Source organism: Bos indicus x Bos taurus, chromosome 15 (assembly GCF_003369695.1).
Source record: "Bos indicus x Bos taurus breed Angus x Brahman F1 hybrid chromosome 15, Bos_hybrid_MaternalHap_v2.0, whole genome shotgun sequence".
Taxonomy (NCBI): Eukaryota; Metazoa; Chordata; class Mammalia; order Artiodactyla; family Bovidae; genus Bos; species Bos indicus x Bos taurus.
The window spans coordinates 82,434,575-82,449,937 of NC_040090.1; the positions used below are offsets into that span (position 1 = coordinate 82,434,575).

General features: G+C 33.3%; 1 protein-coding gene across 10 annotated transcripts in view; it reads left to right on the forward strand.

The window, feature by feature from the left end:
• GRIA4 (glutamate ionotropic receptor AMPA type subunit 4) overlaps positions 1 to 15,363 on the forward strand; it is a 678,364-nt gene that overhangs the window by 608,925 nt on the left and 54,076 nt on the right. For all 10 annotated transcript variants that reach the window (XM_027563975.1, XM_027563976.1, XM_027563974.1 and 7 more), the window contains 3 exons: positions 2,709 to 2,915; positions 8,773 to 9,143; positions 11,506 to 11,704. In XM_027563975.1, the coding sequence (XP_027419776.1) occupies positions 2,709 to 2,915; positions 8,773 to 9,143; positions 11,506 to 11,704 (777 nt within the window). The remainder of the gene's footprint in view (positions 1 to 2,708; positions 2,916 to 8,772; positions 9,144 to 11,505; positions 11,705 to 15,363) is intronic.

The window sequence follows — 15,363 nt, forward strand, 5'->3', positions numbered from 1 at the left end:
CGGAAGTTCTAATATAAATACCTTGCCATGATATTCTTATTTAGGAAGCATTGATAGACCAGGAAATCTTTATATTTATTGAACACCTTATATTTATTGAGTAGCAGACACTATGAGGAAATATGGAAAGGTATTAATACATTGTTTTTTCAAAAATTTCATTCACTAAAAATACAGAAATTCATATGTTTAATCTTGTCTTCTCTCTTGTTAAATCACATGAAATCTCAAATAGTTGCATGTATTTTGACAGATGCTACAGTAGCTTCAAAAATGTCCAGACATTCAAATTATGGGTTCAATTTCCACTCCTGCTAGTTCTGTGAAATTGAACAATTTGTTGAAATTCTTTAAGCTTAAATTTTCCATCTGCAAATTGGGAAATGCCTACCTCGAAATGGCAGTGTGAAAAATAAATAAAAGGATACCATTAAATAACAGTTAAATAACTTTGTACTTGACGCAGAGCAAGCACTAAATAACTGAGGGCTTGTATTATTTTTTCCTATATATTTTATTATATATGGTGGTCTCCCAGCATTCTCACTCCTGTACCTTTATTACAAAGAATTTAATCATAATCGTAAGAGGATGAGGAACATATATAATTTATTTTTATACCCTCTAGTTCCCAGCAAGCTGCCTTCCACACAGCGGGTATTTATGAAATATTTGAGTAAACATTGAAAATGCAGCTTTTAATGAAACAAATTATTCACTATATAATGTAGAGGGGATTTTGCAAGCTAGATGATAATACTAGCTAAAGAGACTTCTGTACACAAGCTAATACACATTTGAGGGCTAAAATTCATGTGTTCAAGTATTTCAGACTCTTTAGAATTTATCAATCTTAGTAGCAAGTGTAAACCTTAGCAATACTCCTTTTGAAAACCTCTCATTTGCTTTATTAACAACCATTTCAATTAGAATGTTAAGGATTGTGCAAATATGCAATTTGTGCTTGTTTATACATATTCTTCCATATTTTAATTAACTATCGCAAGAAGAAAAGAAGCAAAATGAAAGTATTGGTTCATTTTAAGTAATATTCCATAACATATTTTAGAAATTAACAGTCTTGCAACAACTTACAATTTTTATAACCACATTCATATTTTACAAAATGATTTATATCTGGAGAATGTTTTCTTTAAGCTAACAAATAATTTTCTTCTATCTAAAGAGATAATTAGCTGCCTTTATTTTGTAGGTGGAGAAATTTCTTAACCAAGTCCAGTGTTAGAATATCCATCAAATTCAAGGAAGAAGTGAGAGACTTCTGGTTCTTTTGGCCATGTCTACTTAAGGCAGGATTTAAGAAAATATAAGAGCAAATCCTGAACAATTGCCCACAATAGAGTTATTTAGGGCATCTCTAAGAGAAAATCACATATTATATAATTTACACTTCTATTGCTTTTTAAAATAGTTTCCATAGTTACAAAGTATTTTAAAACAAAATCAGAATTAGTGTAGTCTGCCATGTAATGCAAAGTAAATCATCTTCTAATCCAGAGTTCTAAGAACAAGTTCAACTTTCCCAACTACAGATTTGCTGGGAGAAAAGAAAAGATATGTATTAAAATTATTAAATGAATATCACAGTGCTATTTTATAAAATATAAATCATGACTTCAATAACATTGTAGTCAAAAGTGGTCATTCCTTGTCTGCAAATGATTAAGAAATCTGAAGTGTGACCGGGAGTTCTGTATGTACTGCATGTTCACTGAGCCTATCTTTCAGTTGGTGGCATTAGGTTTTATTTATAAAATCAAGTGCTTTAGTTTCACAGACTTTAAATGGTTTGGTTTAGGGATGTGTGTGTGTGTGTGTGTGTATGTGTATGTACCAAAAACTGTTCAGTTATGAATTAGCACTAATCTTTTCATTTCACAATAATTCATCCTATTTCGTCTTATTGCTTCAAAAACTAAATGAGAATATTACTAAAAATATTACTTGAAGAGTTATGATTTTCACAATTGGGAAAAATTATTAGCTTCCATTGGGAACATATTTTTATAATAGAATAAAAATTCTTGGATCACAACCTTAATTAAAGCCAAGATACTGGACAATTTTAGGAAAACCAATTTAATACAAATTAGTATATAAAATGTTAAGGACTGTAATTTGTTTCTTCTTTGCACTTGCTAAATACCTGCTCTGACCAAGGCATCTTGCTAAATCCCAGAGAGCAAAGAAAAATAATATGGCTCTTTTCCTGAAGGGAGTCACAGTTGAATGTGGCTAAACAAGATGCAGAATACAGAGACCTATAACTTTGAATAAGTCTTCTATTACACAAAGTTGACTCCTAAGTAATCTTCAGGTCATGAGATACTTTGAAAATGGTAATCCCATTGCCATAGATGATAATTTATGCTTCTCTAGTCAATTATTAACATATATTTTTCCTATCACAGTCACAGTGCTAAGTATGTAATAATCACTCAAAAGAAATTTACTTTATTTTAAAGATTCTATTTTTAGTATAAAAACAGAATCTATAAAGCAACTTAATATACTTCTAAGCATAGTTATCTATTCATCTGTTTTATTATCAATTTCTTGCCACACAAAACCAGTGTGTGTATTAGTACTAAATATAATCCATTTGTTAAGTTCTGAAAGTGAAAGTTGCATAGAATTTTTGAATGTTTCATAATTTCTCCTTTACAGTTCTACTTCTCTCATTATAGGAATCCCCATATGTTATGTACAAGAAAAATCATGAAATGTTTGAAGGAAATGACAAGTATGAAGGATACTGTGTAGATTTGGCATCTGAAATTGCAAAACATATTGGTATCAAATATAAAATTGCCATTGTCCCTGATGGAAAATATGGAGCAAGGGATGCAGACACAAAAATCTGGAATGGGATGGTAGGAGAACTTGTTTACGGGGTAAGCAAATCAATCTATTAGAAAATTTACTTACATAAACCCGAAAGTTTTTTTCACTTGGGCACATATCAATTGTTAAATGTCTATTGTTGTTTTTTTTTAAATTTGCAGTTACATTCAAAGAAGCATATATGATGTCAAATATTTCTCTATTTCATTAGTAATTTCCTAACAATTAGGGAAACTAATACTTGATAACTTTAAAAAGATAAAAATTCAGAATATGATATTCTATTTAAAAAAAAACACTAACTTCAGTATCTATGATGATTATTCTCTTAAGCTTGATGCTGCTATATCAGAAACATGTTTTGAGAGCTACAAAACAGCTCCATTACTTACCTGTTACTTGATAATTGTAGGAGCAGATTTCCTTTAACAGCATAAAGTTGAGCCTTATTTTAGCTAATTATTTATATTTCTATTTGCTTGTATTTACAAGTAAATATTTTTTAAATTATTAGTGAAGCAATCAGCAAACTAGCTAGCATATATTAAAGACTCACCAATAACGTGAAATCTTACAACTCTGCTGAACACAATAAATTTAAACTTACATGCAATGACATCATTTTTTCCAACATAGTAAACACAAAAGCGATAATTTATTCCATAGTGGGCCTCACATGAAAGCATGTCAGGCCCTTCCCTTTGCGTTCACCAGATTTTTAGTGTACATATTCAAAGTGAAAGTGAAGTCACTTAGTCATGTCCAACTCTTTGTGACCCCATGAACTGTAGCCTACCACACTTTGCGTCCATGGGATTTTCCAGGCAAAAGTACAGGAGTGGGTTGCCATTTCCTTCTCCAGAGGATCTTCCCAACCCAGGGATTGAACCTGGGTCTCCCACACTGTAGGCAGACATTTTACCATCTGAGCCTCCAGGGAAGTCATACATATTAAAAGCCAAGGGCAAATTCAGTGTAGACATTCCTGCCTGAACTAGAACAAGATTGGTCTCTTCAGCTAACATTGCAGTGTTAAAATCAAGCCAGTATTTATCAATTGCCAGTGATGATATATTTCCAAAGTCCCAAAAATCAAACCTAGAGCCCACAGTGAGTTCTATTCATCAAGTAACCAATAAAAGTCATATACACTTGAAATGTATTCTGAAATTCCCTATAAGCCAATTTACATTTCACAAATTTCATGTTCAAAACACATTCTCTCTGATTAATTATCCAAGACTCCCTTTAAAACTTAAGAATTACACAAAAGTAATCCTTCCCCAGGAAAGAATAAAAGTAGAACAAGTTAGAACATTGGGCTTCCCAGGCAGCTCAAGTGATAAAGAATCTGCCCACAATGCGGGAAGCTTGGGTATGATCCCTGGGTCGGGAAGATCCCCTGGAGAAGGGCAAGGCAACCCACTCCAGTTAGAACATAACTGAAGTATCTAGAGGGGCTTACTTTTGAGCCAGAACTGCAGTTCAATACTTTTGCATTTCTACATCCTGCTTTCAGACCATGAAAAAAATGAACATTCTCTGCACAGAACAGCTATAGCAGTAAGAGGAAATTATTTGGCATTAAAAAGCAATTCATTAGCTTTATAGTCATTTGAAAGAACTGCTGACTAGTTAGGTGCCCTAAATGAGGAAAACAAAATTTTCAGTCTTAAAAAATCAAAAAGTATTTTACCACCGGGCTCATCAACGGTTTGATACTGAGCTTTAATTCTCAAAGAAAAAGAGTTCTTAAAGCATGTGTTTGTTGGTAATGTATTAAATTTTAAGATTTTAAATGTGAACACTAACCTAGTGCCTAGAACTACACTAATTCATTTACCTTCAGAAAACACTACTGAGTATCTCATCTCAAAAACGCATTCTTGAATTGTCAGTTAATTTCAGACCAGATAACTAATCAGTTATTTTCTACAATTGTTACATATCTCTCCTCTGGAGTCCTTACCAAGTTGGTAACCCAGGCTCACTCCTTTGCAAGTGTTCTTGATGATGTTTTATTGGGAGAATATTGTTTAAATAGTGAAAACAAGTGATATGAAGGGAGTAGTATAATTACAAACAACAAAATTGTGCCACTAGTACATGTGTCACATGGCACAGAAAGTCACAAAGTCAGGCTGTTCTCAGAGAGAGAAGATAACATAATGGTTATTACTCTTTATTGATTCCTCAGCCAGTTTGCAAGGATTTAAATAATCTGATCTTTACCACTTGAGTTGTCCAATTTTTTCCCGAAAAGAATCTTTGTTCATGTCTCATATACTTTCCACAGATTTGATATATTCCATTCTGGTGTCTGCAAAGCCTTTACTTGCCTCTCAACTACTTTATTTTTCCTTTCTTACTGCTAATGCACACATGAATTCTCAGTTTACAAGCCTTAAGTAAAACTCTGTATATATTTTTCTACTCAACAAAGCCAGCAAGATGATTAACTTTGAGTCCGTTTATTTATTTATTTTTTTTTTTACTTTATCCTTTGCAAACCTTGTTACTGTAATTGTTAGGAATAGATTATCTGCCAGACACTTAGATGTGATCTCAGCACACCACCAAGTGGTTACCCCAAAGCTCAAAACCTCCCTTACACTTTCAGGTTCTTTCTGCCTGTCACTACTGCACACTGCAACAAATTCCTCATAGGATCTTCTGTGGTATACTGCTCCAGGGCCTTTTCCTGTTCCCTACTGTACTTCTGTATGCATATTTTAACCAAAGAGATTTTTCTCAGAGCAAATTCCATGTCCTGCCAACACTAGAATTACTTGTGAAAGTGAAGTCGCTCAGTCGTGTCCAACTCTTTGCGACCCCATGGACTGTAGCCTACTAGGCCCCTCCATCCATGGGATTTTCCAGGCAAGAGAACTGGAGTGGGTTGCCATTTCCTTCTCCAGGGCATCTTCCCAACCCAGGGATCGAACCCGGGTCTCCCACATTGTAGGCAGATGCTTTACCGTCTGAGCCACCAGGGAAGTCATACCACAAGAATGCTGGTTCATCAGCCTCACTCCAGAAGTCATTGAGAATCCAAATATTATCAAGCTCTTACAAAGGACATTTTTCTCAATTTTGGGAATCACTGAGAGCTAATGGAACAAGGCAAATGCAACATCTCCAAAGTTAGCAGAGAAAACTCAAATATATCTTCTGTTCCTTGGCCTCTTTCAGAATTTCAAGTGTGTCCTTATTGAGCATTGCCATCAACCACTGTTATCTAATGTTTGCTTTCCATTGCACCTAGTTTTATGTGCTGGAGACTCTTTTATTTCTATTCATGCTCCTCTATCTTTAATGTGTTTAGTCTCATTAATGGCCACTTGTATATGCAAAAAATTTCAGAAGATACTACACAGAACAGTGTAGTATTCGAAAGGTGGTATTTCACATCAGAGAAAGGAAGCATTATCCATTTATCCCTACTGGTAAAGCAGGACAATTTTGTAATACATTGTTATGTTAATATGCTAGATAAATTATAGGGGGATTATAGGTACTAGAATAAAGTATATACTGAGGTTGATCATACACTATGAGAAGGATTTTTCTAAGCATGAAACCAAAGGCTGAAAATACAAAAGTATAATTTTATATGGCTACAACAAAATTTTAAATCATGTATACTAAAATAAAATATCACAAACCACGTAATGTAAACAAAACGATGACTAGGAAGAATATTTAAAATTTATATATGGAAAATAATATTTTAACATATTTAAAACACATAAATTAATGAGCAAAAAAAGAATAGCTCCTATGGAAGTGGGGAAGACTGTGACAAGTAATATATAAAAGGAGTAAAATTGTCAGTTTTACAAAAATTTAAAAAATTCAAGTCAGTACAATGAGATCAACAAATTGGTGAAGATAAATGAGAATAAATGAAAAAATCCCCTGGAAATACACAGGGAATATCCAGCGTTCAAAGCTGAAGGTGCTTTCACACAGTGCTGATAACAATACAAATTTGCATGATCTTTAGGGAGAAAAATTGGGCAAAATATGTAATAAGCATTAAATAACAAAGATATATGTAAGGATTTGTCTTCAAAGTTGTTTATATCACCATTGTTATAAATTGTGTTAAACTGGGAATAATACAGATATCCCCCCAAAATAAATTGAATGAGTAAATTTTGATACTTTAACATGATAAAATATTTGCAATCATTAAGACTTATTTTTACTATATATGTTGAAATAATGTTGAAATACCTCATCATATTCTCTTGAGAAAAGGAATTATAAAATATCATGTTCTATATTATCCAATTTTAAAATAAGAAAAATAATATTCATAAAATAATTTCTGATAGGGCATATTTAAAAAATAAGAGTAATGAAGGAAATGAAGATAACTTTTCTTAATTTTCTGTTTCTGTTTTTATATCCTATATCTACTTCATATATCACTGTATAATGAAAATTAAACAAATAGTAATAATAATGGGGAAGTAATAACCTCTCAAAAATGATTCTGACTTTTGTATGATATATAGGCATTTTTGATGTGAACTAAATTTATTCCCACTTGAAAACATATGCAGTTACTTTTCAGACACTCTGTGGAAAGCATGACAGCAAGAGTACATTTCCCATTCTAACCCTCCAGTTGCCTTTGTACCAAGCTGCTGGCCATCATATCAACCCAGGGGCCTAAAAATATATAGAGTGAATATAAAAGTGGCATAAGAACATATATGTCTGTGTTTCAGATTCCATTTTAGTACCAAATATTTTCCTTCTAAAATAAATAATCAAAAAAACTTTTCTCATTTGTAGATCATGTAACAATTTACAGTTTTTTCACCATACTTCATTTCATTTGATTTTAGTGATGGCATGATTTAACAGAAATACAATCTCAAATTGCAGAGCTGCTATGATGTGTAAAACTAATTTGAGTCTCAGTCTCAACCATCTGTAAAACAATGATAAGCATAACATTGTTTATCTGTTTACGGTGGTTAAGTGAGAAGCCATTCAAAACAGTTAAATCCACATAGACATAAAATCTCTCAGTAACTTTTCAGTTAATGTTTTATTGTTTTATTCAGATTTGTTTAATAATCACAATAATGTAATTAAGTAAACATTAAGAAAATATCTTAATTTTGGAGATATGGAAACTGGTTCAGAAAAGTTACTCAGAATCACAACATAAAAATGGAAGCTGGTATCTTATTAATAAAATTTATAAGAATTGAATGTACCATTTCCAAAATCTGTTTTAGAAATTGAAAGCAGAAGTCAAAGTATGTAAATAGGAAGAAATAAATGCCAATTTCCAGATTTTTGTTTGTATTCTGAGTTGAAAAATGTTGTCAAACAACAGGTTTATTCTATTTTACAAACACAAGCTTCATGCTAGGTTTTCTCGTAACTGGAAAGGAATAAAAAAGAAAAGGCTATTTGAAATTTGCAATTCATAATTTTAAGGAATGGCCAAGTAATGACTTAGTGACAACATTCCAAATAAAATAGAAAAGACTGCAAAATATCAGCAATTCTAGCTAAGAAATTCATAAATTCAGCCATATGGGAAAACTTTCAAGTGTCCTCCTCTGTACTATGTCAGACCCTTAAAGACTAATACAGTTATTTGAGTTTAAGCTATTTTTGCTATGCCTACTCTTTCTCTTTTTCTCTCCCTCTTATCTAATTACTAGCACAAATAAAAATATATTTGCAATTAAAGTGACATAATATCTTATGAAAAAAAATCTACTGTTCATCTTTGTCACTGGCCTTATTTATTGTAGGTATTCCCCAAAAATGTAGAATAAATACTAACAAGTTAAAATTTGAGTGAATCAATCTGGTACTAAATGGCTCATGGAATCTATTAACCTACATTTTTTTCATGTGTCTTTTCTTTTATAGAAAGCAGAGATTGCTATTGCCCCTCTGACAATCACTTTGGTCCGAGAGGAGGTCATTGACTTCTCTAAGCCCTTCATGAGTTTGGGCATATCTATTATGATCAAAAAGCCTCAGAAATCTAAACCAGGAGTGTTTTCCTTCTTGGATCCTCTGGCCTATGAGATTTGGATGTGCATAGTCTTTGCCTACATCGGTGTCAGCGTGGTCTTGTTCCTGGTTAGTAGGTTTAGTCCATACGAGTGGCACACAGAAGAGCCGGAAGATGGGAAGGAAGGACCCAGTGACCAGCCTCCCAATGAGTTTGGCATCTTTAACAGCCTCTGGTTTTCCCTGGGTGCTTTTATGCAGCAAGGATGTGACATTTCACCCAGGTTAGTTTCAAAGCCCTTAAGTTCTTCACCAACTCCCTAGTAATTCTAAATATTGTGCATAACTTCTCTCTATATGTTCTTATTCTAGAGGCAGAGCATTACCTAAAACAGAGAAAGACTTTGTACCCCCCAAATTAATCTAAATATACTCATAACCAATTTTTCCAGATTAGCACAAAGTATGGATGCATCATAAAGGTTAATTTCCCACTGGAAAAGGAACATATGGAACCCATCAGAACCCATCAAAAATCATTTAGTATTAATATATCCTATGGTGACTTGACAGGTGGAAACTAAACCTAAATTCTTAAGAAAAGAAATTTATTTTCATGTTATTTCCTTTATAAAATCAAATGTTTTGTCATTATTGTTCATTTTTCAGGATTAGTTTTGAATTCAACTTAAATCCTGTGTAGCTTAATGGAAATATCTGCCATGAAATTACCTAAGACCTAAGTGAATATAGTAGTTCCAGATATACTATTTTCTAAACAATCATAAACAAGCTAAGCAGTATACAGAGTCAGAAATGTAAATACTATATATGTTTTATCTGTGGAATCACATCTCATGTCAGTTAAGACATAGTTTAGTTAAGTTTGCCAAAAATGCAGCCAACCTACTGCTACAAGAAAAATATCAAATTTCTCTGAGAAAAGTAGGTGAAGGCAAGAGAAGCTAAGAATTAAATTTAAATAGTGACATATTGGCATCACATATATGTGTATCATTTTAAGAAATCTTTCTTAAAAAGAGACATTTTAGCAACAATGCACTTTGTATTCCTGATGACCCAGTTCAGTTCAGTTCAGTCGCTCAGTCGTGTCCGACTCTTTGCGACCCCGTGAATCGCAGCACGCCAGGCCTCCCTGTCCATCACCAACTCATGGAGTTCACTCAGACTCACGTCCATCAAGTCAGTGATGCCATCAAGTCATCTCATCTTCTGTCATCCCCTTCTCCTCCTGCCCCCAATCCCTCCCAGCATCAGAGTCTTTTCCAATGAGTCAACTCTTTGCATGAGGTGGCCAAAGTACTGGAATTTCAGTTTTAGCATCATTCCTTCCAAAGAAATCCCAGGGCTGATCTTCTTCAGAATGGACTGGTTGGATCTTCTTGCAGTCCAAGGGACTCTCAAGAGTCTTCTCCAACACTACAGTTCAAAAGCATCAGTTCTTCGGCGCTCAGCTTTCTTCACAGTCCAACTCTCACATCCATACATGACTACTGGAACACTATAAATGTGCATAAATTCCAGTATAGGAATTTGAATAAATAATTTTCAATTAATGAAAAGAAATCAAAACAAATCAAGTAATAATTTTATGGTTTTAAAAATCAGGATTAAGTAAATGCTAAGTTAAAACCAATAGGTGCCACTTATATAGTAACATTAAGAAGAGAGCATTTTAAGCTAGAAATGCCATGAAAAATACTAAGAAAATATTTTAAAATAGTTGTCACAGGAATTTTAGGTAGTCCGATGGTCTTATTGGGTGAAATTAATTATGACTATGCTCTGAATTTTTTATTCATTTCATTCTCACTTTTCCTCTGCTCACTCACACATCCTTGATAGTCAGAGAAAGGGTGAGAAAAAACATCTCTTGAGCTCTAGCATCAGTTTTCAGTGCTGTCATACTGCACATTGAAAAGTCACATTCTTTGGTCTCATGCAAGCAGTGGCAAAGAGAACACTTTTATACCCGTGTGGAAAGCACTTTAAGACATATCTCATCCTCCACTCAGATAAGAAATAGAATATTCTTATCCAACAAACAAACAAAATGTTCTCAACTATGGTTCCTTGGAGACCAATCCTAGGTATTTTTCTGGTCAAGCCCTGCCTTGGCATATGTCCCATCTATCCTTGCATACCTCTGACTGAAGGTAAAAACAAGTTCTCTCACAAAAGCATCTAGCATCTTGTATCAAATCTAAGAGCTTACCCGTTGTTAAGATGTATTGCTATTTTATAATAGTGCTGCCAATCAAACTGTGATACTGTGTTTTATCTCATCAAACATAGGCTGCATCCTAATTTCAGAGACACTGAAGTGTAAGAGGGGGGTCAATGAATTTAAGCAAGTGTTCCTCCTCTGGATCTGAAGGAATGGCATTCGGTTCTACATTTCTGCCAAGTAAACAATTAAAAGGAAAAGTATTTTTTAAATGGTATTTATACATTCAATATAGCATGAAAGATATCAAATGATACAGAAATACTGGAATCATTCTTGAGTAGACTATTCAGAACATAAAATGACACTTGCAATTATTTTTAAACATACACAATGGTATTTCTTTTCTTTATGTTGATTATAGAAAGGAAAATGTACATTATCTTATCCATGTTTAGATCCCTCTCAGGACGAATTGTTGGAGGTGTTTGGTGGTTCTTTACACTCATCATTATATCATCTTATACTGCTAACCTCGCTGCTTTCCTGACGGTTGAGAGAATGGTCTCCCCCATAGAAAGTGCAGAAGATTTGGCCAAACAAACAGAAATTGCCTATGGAACACTGGATTCAGGGTCAACAAAAGAATTCTTCAGAGTAAGTTGAGGGGAAAACAAAAAAGGAAATGTTCATAACTTTGAAATTTAAGCAGTTCTGCAAACAATTATACTATGGGCTCTAGCTATTATAGGCTTTGCAAACACAATGGTAACTGCTATATTTAAACATAGCTATGCTGTATATTTCTACTTGGATTTTAGTCACTTTAAGTTGCAAAAGCCTATTGATTTATTCACATTGCAAGAGGGACCCTCACTAAGGAAAAGTAACAGCAAAAAAGTTAAAGAAACTTTATTTAATAATTCATCCCAAAGATTCCAGATAATGCCATGATGATACTTTATCTGATAAGATTTGGATTTGTCTATGCTTTAGGACTTAGAGCATAAAAATGAAAACAGGGCATAAAAAAAAATACAATAACCTTACTGCATTTGAGTATCAAAGCCTTAATAGCATGTTATAATACTTATATGAGGTTTATTGTTCCATAATGTATTCTGTAACAATGGATTTCAAAGCAATATATTTGCTTTCTCATAGATAAAGAGAACAATAATTACTAAGTTCTAGCACCCTTGTAAAACATTGTGTGGTATTTCATTTGAGCTGACTTCTCTGCTTTTGCAGATAAAATTGCTCAAACTGATATAATTGCATTTCACATATGGATATGATTCCTTTGGCTTGCCATCAGGATGGCAAGTATTTTGGAGGTTTTTGGTTTTCAGCCCCTAGTGCCACTCTAAGGATGAATTTTTTGATCAGAGAATCTCTTTTACTCTTGTTTTACTTAAATCCAGAAATATAAATTTCATAATATCTGATCAGAGATAAAGGTTCATTTTGTGACTTCAGAACCAAAAAACTAAAAAGTAGTAAGGGTAACATATTCACAGATATTTAGCTAGGTAATAATTGCATCTTATATTAGTATTAAACATCAAATGCTTAGAGACTAGATATTTAACAATTTAGAGGACAAGATATATTTCACTATTTTCCTAAACTATTATGTAAAATTAATGATAGCCCTTTAAAGCAAATTCACTCATATATAGTACTTGGGAAATTATACTTTCATTTTAAACGTATACATTTATTGTTTTCTCATTCAGGTTGCAAGTTACTCCTTAAGCCAGGCTTAAGTTTCATGCACTTGAATTTTGATAAGATATTTCTCTTTTTTAAAAAAATTCAATTATAGTATTCTTATATACTATAAATGCTGATGTAACACTAAATCACTGATGTAAAACTAAATCACTGATGTAACACAGCAAATTATTCTAAAACTGTCCAACCCATCCCTGCACATTGTGTTTTTAAAAAAGAAAAAAACAGACAGTGAACATATTTGTCAACAATTTGGAACATTACAAAGAGATAAAAATTTTAAGTTAATTATAAAGTATTTGTAGATTTTTCTAAAACTATAAATAATAGTCATGACAATATATTTTATTAACCATACGCTATGAATAAACTTAATTAGCCAAACTTTTTTAACTTACTAAGTGCATCCCAGTCTCTAAAGCTTAATATAATAGCATACTGCTCTAATACATTTGAGCATAACTTCAAAACCTTGCTAGAAATCTAAAAGATGAAAGTGTTAGTCACTCAGTGGTGTCCAACTCTACAAGCCCAAGGACTATAGCCTTCTAGGCTCCTCTGTCCATGGGGTTTTCCAGGCAAGAATCGTGGAGTGGGTTGTCATTAAAGTTTCACACAAAAGAAAGTAGGTAAAATGTACTGATTTGTCTAAAAATCAGTATAAATAGTATACACATTTGTTCTATTCATTGCATTTTACTAAAAAATGATGGCTGGTTTTCATGTAAATAAAGCAAATGTTTTTAAGTTCATCATTCTGCTTTGAGTGAAAAAGGAGAAAAGAAACATCAGAGTGATTTCCTGAAAATATTTCAAAGCTGACTCTCTGTAAATCTCTTTGTCATCAAGTATATTGAAAATATTATTTCTAATCTTTATAAAATTTTTAAAAACTTCTCAAATTTAAAAAACTAATGAGGTAGATAAGAGAATATATTGATTAAAAATATAGGAATAAAGAAAACTGCTTCCTAGACACAGAGTCTTCCATATAAGTTGTTCAGTCACCATGCCCTATCTCCTTTCTGTCCTACCCAATTCCAATTTTAAAATTGAAAGAGTTTCATAAGTATAGGTATTTATGCTGTAGAAAAGTTGAACCCAAATGGGACAAGAAAATCATTTTCCCTGGAAGCACACTTCCAGGAATTCATAAATTTCATTTCTCTGATAAAAACCTCATTCATTTCCTACCCTGTGTTCTTCCTCCTCTCTCATACATGATGACCTGGTTTAAATAAACTATTTGTCTGATAGACTGAAGAAATAGACCATGAAAGGTATTTTCGTCCCTATCAAAATGTTTTCTTACAGGAACACAGTAATGGTACATCTGTCAGCTTCACTAAATTGCCTCAGGCAGTTATCTATACTCAGGACTTCAAAAAATGTTGCCGTTGTTCTAGGAAAAGATTTAAGCCAAGGGGAAAATAACATCTGAATTCAACTATTGCCTTGGTTTTGCCCCATTAAGAAACTTGATAAGTCTCTTGTTATGTGCACCTTGTTAAGCATACACATAGAGGCATTTAAGGAGAAGGCAATGGCACCCCACTCCAGTACTCTTGCCTGGAAAACCCCATGAACGGAGGAGCCTGGTAGGCTGCAGTCCATGGGGTCGCGAAGAGTCGGACACGACTGAAAGACTTCACTTTCTCTTTTCACGCTCATGAGTTGGAGAAGGAAATGGCAACCCACTCCAGTGTTCTTGCCTGGAGAATCCCAGGGACGGCGGAGCCTGGTGGGCTGCCGTCTATGGGGTCGCACAGAGTCGAACACGACTGAAGCGACTTAGCAGCAGCAGCAGCAAAGGCATTTAAATAAATTTTGTGTTTGTCACTTAATGACTGGCTTTTGTAAAGGCACTTTTACATTATACCTGATTTGAACACACTGATTTTCATTTCAGTGCAATTTTATCCTGTGCCTGTTTGTCATCAGTGAAATTAGATTAGTATCTCAGTTGTTATAATATGATCATAGTGCATTGATGAGCTCTTACTGGAACTTTAGTCTTGCTGCATAAGCTACTAAAAGCAGGAAATAATTCACATGATAACAATGTAAATATCAACTACAGTGTATGACATTTTTATATTTATATTAAAAGCAAAAATGGCAAAATACTTAATTTTGAGAAATTAAAAAGAAAGCACATTTTTAAATCTCCAAGAATTATTTTAAATAAAATAGTGTTCTAAATTAAATAGCTTCCCATATATTGTGTTTCATAATAAAGATGAAACTGACATTAATTTTATGATTTTAAAAAATGGTGATATATTACCTTTGCTTATTACCTTGAGCATATTCACTCCCCAAACCTGATCTTTACAATTGAAGATGAAGATATTAAACATGCTATTATCATTACATTTATGAACTTGCTGGGTCTGCAGAAATTTCCTGAGTTTAGCCTGTCTTATCAAATTTATAACGATTACCTTGCCCTCGTTCCTTAACAACACTCTCATACAGTGACAGGTAAGGCACAGCAATATTATTTCCAGTGCTTTACTTCTTGAATTCTCCCACTTGACCTTCTCCACCATGTGGATTTGATTTTTTCTAAACCTTGC